Raw genomic sequence first — 10,328 nt, 5'->3', positions numbered from 1 at the left:
GAAGTCATCTATGATTGTGATGCGCAGGTCGATGTTTCCTTTGTATGGGCCAAGTTTCACTGGGACATTTGTAGTTGTTCCACCCAATTTCTGGGGTGGTGAGTTGATAACCTTGACGCGGCCTTTGGTCTTTTGTACAACAAGACCTAGGCGCTCTACTTGTGTTGATGACAAGTAGTTGTGGGTGGCACCCGTGTCTATCAATGCGTGAAGGGGATTGCCGTTCACTTTCAATTCGACGAACATTAGGGTCCTCGCTTGTTTAGGAGGTCTCTCGTCCATCTTTTCTTTCCCTTTCTTGGTGATCGGGACTGATGTTTTCTTAGGAGTGCATGCACTGGTCCCCGCTAAGGCATGTGGGATAGAGCCAACAATTGCATTGAAGGCGCCTACCTGGTCGTCTTCTGATGTGTCTGATGCGTCTGCCTCATCCTCGACAGTCTGATGAGCATTGACCTTTATGTTTGGGCATTCATTGTTACACTGTGCCCCGCCGCAATGACGGCATTCTGAGGGAGGCTTTCTCCTCTGATTGTTGTTGATGGATGCAGCACTGTTGCTGTTGGAGGGAGGAGTCTTAGTTTTGGATGCACTCTGATCTCCCCCACTTTTGCTTGGGCCACCATTGCTGGGATGGTGCCCGTTGGATCCCCTCGGACAGACGGCTGGGGCCTGTCGTTCTGAGTTCCCAAATGATAATCGCCAAGGCATTCTGCAGCTTGAATGGCCTTGGACAGGGTGTCTACCCGTTGTCTCTGTAGTTCCATACGGGCATGCGGTTTCAAACCTTCTATGAATGCGAAGAGTTTGTCTTTGTCCCCCATGCCGCGTACGTTTAGCATGAGTGTGGAGAATTCGCGCACATACTCCCGCACTGATTTGGTGTGGCGGAGGTCCCGTAGCTTTCTCCTTGCATTGTATTCCACATTTTCGGGGAAGAACTGCAGGCGTATGGATACCTTCAATTCGTCCCATGTCTGAAGAGTATCTTCACCAGCCTTGATGGCTTCATATTTGACCCGCCACCAAAGTTTGGCATTTTCCTGAAGATACATGGCAGCAGTCGCTACCTTTTTGGATTCCTCCAAATGGCCCACGGCATTGAAGTATTGTTCAATGTCGAAGATGAAGTTTTCCACTTCTTTAGCATACCGGGATCCGTCGTATGGCTTTGGTATCTTAAGCTTTTGTGGAATGGGGGTGAGGTTTGCTGCACCCCTGATGTGGTTGTCGCCTCCTCGAAGTAGGCTCTGTAAGGCAGCATTGACAACATTGAGCTTGTCTGTCAAGTCGTCTATGGTTTGCTGCATGGCAGTTAGTCTGTATGCCTCTTGTTGCTGATGGACTAAATCGTCGGCACGCTCCTGTTGGAGGTCCTCAAATTTGCCATGAATATTGGCAGTTTCAATGGTTGTCGTTTGTCGGTCCTCGTCAGAGTCACGACTGATGTTTGCAATGTCATTTTCCGCCTGCCGCATTCGGCGGTCCAGGTCGTCCAACCTTTGCACTAGGTTGTTGTTTTGATCAGGCACCGTATCCACGATGGGTCGTAATCGGTCAACCGTCTCTTCTAGGGATGCTAGACGCTCCCCATGATTCACCATGGTCAGAAATGGTGATGATGGCAAATGTGTTCCCTCGTCCGATGTCGAGCCTAGGCTCTGATACCAACTGTTACGTAGCGCCTTCCTGATGTTCTTTGGAAGGGCAACGTAAGGCTAAGCAACCGATGTCAGTGCGGTTGCTGTCCGCCAATGAGGTCCCCTCCGCACGCTAGACTAGATTGTCAGTGTCGTGCGGGAAAACCAATGTTATGAGCAATTGCGGAAGCTGAGAGAGAATTGGGTTTTGAATGATGATGATGATTTTATTGATGAATGAAAATGTTGATTACAAAGATGCGGTGTTGAGGGGGAGAGACACCAGAAAATGCTTGCTTGAAAATGTTTGATTGTTTGGTCCCCCTTAATAATGCTTAAAAAAATAAACCAACATTACATGACTAGTCCTAATAAAGTTGTAGAAGCACACTGAAATGTAAATGATGTAAACTAGCCTATGATTACAATGAAAAGGACTTAGATTATTACAAGGTAGAACTAAGTCCGATGGCAGCAACTTTGTCTTGCGGGTCAGGGTCTGCGCGCGTGTTGATGTGGGCGCACGCGACACTTGATGTGCTGGCCTGAGGCTGGGCGCTGGTGCTTGGCATCAGGGTCGGTGCGCGAGGCGCTTCTGGAATGGGCCTGCAGCTGGGCGCTGGCGAGGCATTAGGATCTGCGCGCGCGACATTGTCAGGGCACGCGGCGCTGTTGTCATTGGCCAGCCCTTGGGCACTGGCGAGAGGCATCGGTGGGGCGACAGAGGCGCATGCGCGCTTGTCACTTGGCACAGCCAAGACTACGGGGCCGACCATGACGCTAGACATTGTGAGGCTTGCTAGGCCGCCATGGGGCGCGGCCAAGGGGTCATGGGGCATGTCTGGAAAGTAGCCCATGACAGAACTTATGACAGTATGTACTGCTCTTTCTATTATGGCATCGTCAAGAAGTAGAATTCTACAAAGTTCCCTAAATAGAAAAGCTTCGGTCCGGAGGATATTTCCATAGTTGGATAGTACCTTTACTCATTTCTTTTAAATGAGCTTCGTATTTAATTTATTTCCCCTCTTTTTCACTAGCATTAATTAAGCAAGCAAGTAAAATAATTCCATATATATTACAAGCATAATAACCTTTTTATTATCCAAAACAAGCATCTATAAAATCCAAACAGGGGAACCAACACAAGGTATTGTATCCTAGAAAGTTAGAACTTGGCGCAGGATTAAAAATTCGATGCATAATGAGCCTGCCACTTTATCCTTCTTCACTGCACGATTAGAAATTCGATGGATAATGAATATGCTTCTTTATCGGTCTTCAGTTAAATGCCGAGCTCGTCTCTGGCAGGATTTAAACCCGTGATGCGCACCTAACTGACACATCAACTATTGCACTCTTCCACTTCTTTAAAGTGGAAGTTCAATTTTCTTATCCTAATAAATTGGACTTCCACTCCAAATACTCCATGAGGAAAGAAAAAGAAAAACGAAACACTCAAATAAGTAGTGCTTGACTTGCATATGTTCATAGACCCCCATAATAGTATATTAATACGTCTATTTAAGAGCGGACTATACTACTAACCTCTACGCATGCCAAGTCATTTTTAGTTTTAAGACAGCAAAAGAGCAGCCCGGTGGACTAAGCTCATGTCATGCGCAGGGTCCAGAAAAGACCTGGACCACAAGAGTCTATTGTACGCAGTCTTACCCTACATTTCTGCATAAGGCTATTTCCACGGGTTCGACCTCATGCAAAAATGCAGGGTAAGATTAATGTACAATAGGATTTGACGTATGGCATGGAAATGCCATTGGAAACAGCCTCATGCAGAAATGCAGGGTAGGACTGCGTAAAATAGGATTTGAAGTATGGCATGGAAATGCCAATTTATAATGAGTTTGACCTCTCCCAATCTCCCAAACAACTTCTTCCTGTTGCTTTCCTGCCTTCCACAATAATAACTTATCTCACTACACATGTTTAATCCATCCTATAGATCTACGTTACAACAGATAACTCATCAATTCCATGAACTAGGATATATCTTAATCTGTGTAATAATCTGTTTTAAGTTAGATCAAATTATTGTCTTCCCATGTTATACAAGGCAAGCTGCACTTCTTTCAACTTGTTGCCTCTCGAGTATAAATCAGGGCGTTCCACTAGGAAACTCCATGGCCATTGCAGCCTCAATACTGCTCCCTCTGAATCTCTTTTCTTTTATAAATTAACCTCAGAGTTCCGCGTAAGATGAAGGAAAATGTCATACATATATCAAGAAAATGTTAGCTAACCCTTCCTGTCTGATCAATCAGTGTACCCACCTGCTCTCCACATAACGCTCTTGATATATTTCCAGGCCCATGAAGACTGAAAATAACAACTGCAAGAAAAGCAAAGCATGTCAAGAACGTTTAATCTTAAGACTGGAACTAAACACACTTTCATGAAGTGAAGTAGCCGATGATAGAATGATATAGGAGAAAATATTCTATAGGATAAAGCTGGCGATGAAAGAGCCATCCAAAAAATACAGACCAGGAATTGCATTCTCCTCGCATAATGTTACAGCCATCAGATCCAACGGGGAAGCACCTCCGGAAACCAGCTCCCTGAAGGAAATATGCTCAGCAACAACATTATTATTTCGGGAGTCACAAACGTCGACACCTTCTACATTAGTACCCTTGAGTAGTGCATCGGCATGAACTGGAGAAGGAAAACTTTAATCATTAACCACTCTAAATAGTAAAAACAGAGATTTCAAGTGTAACATTTCATACTTTCAGAAGCTCTGAGTGCTGCAGCTGTATCTGTAGAGAAGAGCGGATTCCCTGTGCCAGCTCCAATACCACCAAAGATCACAACTCTACCTTTTTCAAGATGCCGCATAGCCCGCTGCCTACTGTATGGCTCAGCAAGCTCAGGCATGGAAAATGCACTTTGCACACGAGTCTGCACACCCAACTTCTCTAATGCCGACTGCAGCAGTATTGAGTTCATCATAGTTGCCATCATTCTGCAGAAGATTAGGAAATCATAGGTACAATTAGTTCATTACAGAACGAACGGGAAATACCATTACTACTCTCACTTTCAGTGGACTAGACCAACTTTCCTGTCAACACAACCTAGCTTATGCTTCCAATAATCCAATCAAAATGATAAAGAACTTGACTGCCAACTCAAGCTCCTCCTACCTTCTTCATGTCCCCTCCCCCAAACTCCTGTTAAACCTTAATCACAACCAGAGGCGAAATCAGAATTTGAAGTTTATGGGTTCTGAATCTGCCATCGAACTCATATCTCGTTTAGTTACTAGGTTCGCAGTTAAATATTTATACATATTTAGTGAATTTTCTAATATAAACAGGGTCTAAGCAAAATCTACTGGGTCCGTCCGAACCCGTAAATCATACACTACCTCCGCCCCTGCTCACAACCACATTCCCATCCACCTACAAACTCCGATAATCCTCCCCTCCCCCTGCAACTTGCCACCATGTCCTGCAAACCACCATTCCCCCACCCCAAGCAACCAATGGGTTAGCAGTCATTTGCATGGGATAGAAAGGTGAGGCTGCAACAGGAACTAGCAAGTATCTTGAGGGGGGAAAAAGGCAGCATGCTACGAGGGTCGAGGAGCGGCAGGCAGACAAAGCAGATGGAGATTGGAAAATCTAGTATACATTTTAAATCAAATTTAGGGGCGGGATCATGATTTAATCCAGCTTCATTTTCTTTATCGCAAAAGTAGCCTTGTTTCTTCCATTAGCCATATTCAAATTGAACTTTTTGTCATTTATTCAAGTTGAGCTACTTACTTTAGCCAAATAATATTTGCACCTCATAAATTAGAAGCCCGAAATCGCATAACCAAGGCAATCAAGTAACGCCCATGTTGTAGAAGCATGTACACCAAAGTTTTATTTTTAACAAAATAAAACACATCAAAAGACCTATTCCACAGTTGTAAAAAGTTCAACCCCCTATAATTTATACTACAAATCACACCATAGATCTGACTCTCCAGATTCTGTTTTCTTTTCTTCTTTTTTTCATGCACTTTCAACTATTCCGTCATTCCAATATCAACATGCACTAAGACTAAGGGATGAAGGAATCTTCAGATATCTTAATAACAAAAAGCTCACAAAGGTATTCAACCAAAATAGAGAGATTTCATACATATGAATAGCATAGAAACAAAACTACAAGCAGGATATAGAAACTAGAAAATTCACTGGACTATCAAGATCACCCGTTCCATGAGGTGTGATTTTATCTTTCCACCTCTTATAGGAAAATAAACCAAATGAATAATAGTATTACTTATATATTTCTTTTTGATGAAGTGAGGTGTTATATTGATGCAGAAATTAAAAAAAAAGTTTGGACTAACTCCCGAGTACAAAAAAACAAATGAAGCAGGGAGCTAAATCCAAAGATCAAACAACTTGATTGTTAAACTAAAGTAAGAGAACTAATGAAATCTACAAGGGAAATTGCATGATTTACAGAGGCTATTCATAGTTAATAACTGAACCGTAAATCACAAATTAGAAAGGAGGAAATTACCCAATTTGATAGGCAGTACATCTATCCAATCCAGTTGAAGTTACCCATGTGTCTCCGCAAAAGAAATTGCGTCCGCCAACAACTATTGCCACCTAAGGCAACAATTAACATGCATGTCCAAGGGAATCAGAATACGGCAAAAGTGCTACTCCTTGGCAAAAAATCAGAAGCTTTTCTGACTGATACCTCTATACCAAGACGGCAAGCTATTGAGACTTCCCTAGCAACTAGCATGGCCACCTGGCATATTTCAATGATAAAAACTTTATTATCAGCATTTATAATAAAGAAAATAACACTTAACTCCTTTACAGATACAAGACAGGGTACGACATCTCACTTAATTAGGAAACAGAATCCAAAATGTAGCAGCAATTAATATGAGAACTTCTTGCTTACCAAATCGACTTTTCTCACACAAGCTGAAAAAGTTTTATGCATTTATCTTGTTGGTAATATTGACATTATGTTTTGTGATAAATCCACTTCCTTAAAAGGTCATACAGCTGGGAAACTCACCCAAGTGGTCATAACAAGATTTCTTCATTGAATACAGAGTAAGAGAGTAATAACCCTTTTTTCAGGATAAGGTAATAAGAAGTAATACCCCCTCCCATGAGAAAATCTAAAGTTTCTAGTCAACCCAAAATTAAAAGAACTATCTAAGATAAGATTGATAGCTGTTTTAGACGAACCTACTTCCACAGCAGCTTGAATTCAACTGGTAAAATATCTTAGGCAAAGGCGAAAAACAGGGCACACTTCTAAAGAAAAAAAGATTTAAATATGCAATACAAATTTGTTGGGATTAAGTTTTAGTCAAGTTAGTACGTTTACTTTAGGTCCAATGTTTGATAGGAATCTTTTAGTCCTGCCAGAGAGTATATGCTGGTAGAAAATACAGAAAACTTCTAGTGCTAGAGAAACTAAATGTTTAAAATATTTTACTCGACTCAAATGGAGTGACATGAACAATGAGGGTTCAGATAGCCACCCCCACTTGCTTAGGAATTAGGATTGAATAGTAGTAGTTGTTGTTACAGGAAAGGTTCAGGCTCTAGACTGTTAAGTGCCATGTTAACTAATAGCCAAACTGTAAGAAAAAAACCTTCCTCAACATTACCATCATTTTGAAGTGCCGGAAAGACACATTTAGCTTCTTGACCTAAATACATTGTACTACATTCATTTTGCGAATATAAATTAATCCTCCAATTTTGCAATAGGTACGTCTCCATCAAGAGATCCACTGATCTGTCATCTAAAATTGCGTGTAAAAAATAAAAAGCATTATGTAATATCTTGAATGAGTTTGTTTGGTACACTCGGAATGAAATATAATCACATAGGCTTCCTCTCCAAACTATCATTAAATTTTTCAAACCCAATTCATCTCTTCCAAGATCAAACCAGTCTTGCTTCAAACTATCATTAAAATTTTCAAACCCAATTCATCTCTTCCAAGATTAAACCATTCTTGCTTCAAAATATAGAGAGAACATTGGAAGTAAATAAACCTTTGGATCAAGGTTGTTTGGATCATTAGTGTTTGGTGTGACTCCAGCTAGTGCAGCACCACTAATTTTAAGAACTACCCTTCTCCACCTTGGACCCATAGAAGATTTTGACTTTACAATCTGTCCACTGGGACCAGGCACTGCTGTTCCATATCTGAAGCAGGTTAGGAGGAACAGAAATGTCAGATAATCTGCGAAACTGGAAGAAAAAGAAGAAAACTGTACACAAGTATTTTATATGCAGATTCCCACTAGATGAGAACTCAGGTTAGCAAATAGCAGCTATATCAAAGAAAGTAAGGACAAGGAACTCCAGATTTTGCTTTGATCAAACTAATATACATCTAAACTGTTTATTTCTGTATCATGGAAACTTGAAAAGTAAAAACATATTTTATAAAACAATTGAAAATTTCAAGCTTCCCAATCAATTAGAACATCACATCTAAATAATATGAGTCACACACAAACTTAAAAATGGTACAGCTCACTCCAAGCTGAGGAAGATTATGACTTGGATAAACAGTTTCCTATGTATCATAAAGAAAAAGTCAATTCATTCACCATATACAAAGAGTCAACTTTTTCCCAGCACATCGTTGCACTATTGCAGTACAAAAATAGCCTCTCTTTTCCATATCAGCAATGGCAGATCAACCTTGTTATACATCAACTCTCAATATTCTGAAGGGATATTATCAAATCAATCAATCAACTACACGAAGGGGAGCCTAGGCGTAACTGGAAAAGTTGTTGCCATGTCACTGGTTTGAGCCGTGGAAACAGCCTCTTGCAGAAATGCAGGGTAAGACTGCGTGCGATAGACCCTTGTGATCCGGCCATTCCACGGATCCTGCTCATAGCGGGAGCTTAGTGCACCAGGGTGTCCTGTCCAATTGACTACACCTCAATCCCACCCCGTTTTACGGTCCGTTATGTGAATCATCTATATCCATTCTGCTCAATATTTCAAAAAAAATTCATCCAATGCAAGAAAAAGAATCAAATTTTTATACAATTAGAACTGCCAAGTAAAAATGCAGTGGGGGATGTAGATATATATATATGTGTGTGTGGAAAACAAGAGAATTTAAACATTATTAGATTCTGAACCCATAATTTAAGAAGTACAGTGAGTTTAGTGCTAAGAGTTGAATCCGCCTTAGAAAAGGTATTACCTTTTAGATTGTCTGCTAGTGCCAGAGTTGGTAACTGCAACAATGGCTTTGTCCTCTTCAGATGTGGATGTAGCTTTTCCTGATACTGAATTTCCAACAATTTGCTCCATTTGCTTGAACCAAAGCCAATGACTCATCGTGATTCCACCGTTACTCATCCGATGTCTTTCCAATTTATACCTCTTCTTCAAATTATCAACTTTATTCTTACACTGTTCCACACTCTTCGATTGCTTCTCACACCTTTCGCTCACCATCGCCGCCACTTCTTCCCAATCTCTCCCTCTCAAATTTCCTCGATTCAATTGCACAAACTTCTCCATGTACGCCTCTAATAAACACGCTATTGCCGTATCGCTCCATTCTTCTCTGTCCTTCCGGTACTCTCCGCTGCCGCCGGAGGCGACGGAGGAGGTGATTTTTGATCTTTTGTAATTGTACGGCGTTCCGTTATCGCTGATATCCTCTCGATCCGTTCGTTTGTTGTCGTTTGATTGATTGAGCCTCGATCTGTTAACGTCACCGTCGTTTTCGAACGGATTTGAATCGGTATCGTACGGATTCACTCCGATATGATACGACGGCGTGTTATTATTGTCGCTGTATCCATCACCGTCTTCATCGCCGGAGATGTTTTTCGGACTACCGCTGGAGATAGGCGGGGCGTGGATTTGAGCCGGCTTGTAACGGTGGGAGAAAGGTTGATGGTGGTGGTGGTAAGTAGGATTGGAAGAGTGTGTGGTGGTGGTGGTAGGAGTGACGGTGACGGCGGCGTTATCGTCACCGAGGAGTGAGAAATCGTCGTCACAAGAAGCCATGGGTGGACGTTAGTTAGGGTATGGAGACGACGTGAAAGGTAACGCTTGTGGGTTTCGCCGTTAATGCACTGCATTGGAGAAGATGGAACCGTTACAGATGTTACGATTGACGAGTCCGTTAGGTAGGGCAGTCACGTGATTGGGCCCCTTAAGTTACAACTTACAATTGCATATGAACAAATGGGTTCTACTATTTTGCACCCTCACGTATTTTTTTTGCTTATTTATTTATTTATTTATTTAATATAGTATAGATCGCGAGTTCGAGCCGTAAAAGCAATCACTAGTATTATGGTAGATTGTCTACATCACACTCCCTGGAGTACGATTCTTTTCAGGACCATGCGTGAATGCGAAATACTTTGTGTCAAAGGCGGACCCATGCTATATCGAGAGGAGTCATCGACAGCCGTAAAGTTCGGCAAAAATTCTATTTATACATGTATATATCTTTTGAGAATAGTGATATATTAGTAGTGGGCACCTTATATGCAAAACAGATTTTGGTTGAATCCAAAGTGCACTCTTGACCTTTAAATTCTAAGTCCGCATCTGCATTGTGTACTGACTATCCTTTTTAGTAGTATCCGACCCAATTCACGGGGTATCTATTATAGAAGCAATATTGAT

General features: G+C 41.6%; 1 protein-coding gene across 1 annotated transcript; it reads right to left on the bottom strand.

Moving 5' to 3' along the window:
• Nucleotides 1–3,464: 3,464 nt before the first annotated feature.
• On the bottom strand, nt 3,465–9,791 carry LOC104248417 (uncharacterized). The gene is made up of 7 exons (XM_009804663.2): nt 8,881–9,791; nt 7,703–7,856; nt 6,372–6,425; nt 6,186–6,277; nt 4,391–4,626; nt 4,146–4,316; nt 3,465–3,990 (listed from the first exon to the last, which is right to left on the bottom strand). The coding sequence occupies exons 1-7, from the start codon at nt 9,696–9,698 to the stop codon at nt 3,893–3,895; spliced, it is 1,623 nt and encodes a 540-aa protein (XP_009802965.1). The 5' UTR covers nt 9,699–9,791; the 3' UTR covers nt 3,465–3,892.
• Nucleotides 9,792–10,328: the final 537 nt, after the last annotated feature.

The sequence above is a fragment of the Nicotiana sylvestris genome, chromosome 7 (assembly GCF_000393655.2).
Source record: "Nicotiana sylvestris chromosome 7, ASM39365v2, whole genome shotgun sequence".
Lineage (NCBI taxonomy): Eukaryota > Viridiplantae > Streptophyta > Magnoliopsida > Solanales > Solanaceae > Nicotiana > Nicotiana sylvestris.
This window is presented reverse-complemented; position numbering and strand designations above follow the sequence as displayed.

Excerpts from the sequence above, each read along its gene's own strand:
- LOC104248417 (XM_009804663.2), bottom strand. The coding sequence starts at position 9,698 with ATGGCTTCTTGTGACGACGATTTCTCACTCCTCGGTGACGATAACGCC. Across the intron at positions 7,857-8,880 it reads ACTAGCAGACAATCTAAAAG|ATATGGAACAGCAGTGCCTG; the intron begins GTAATACCTTTT and ends AACCTGCTTCAG. Across the intron at positions 4,627-6,185 it reads TGTACTGCCTATCAAATTGG|AATGATGGCAACTATGATGA; the intron begins GTAATTTCCTCC and ends AATCTTCTGCAG.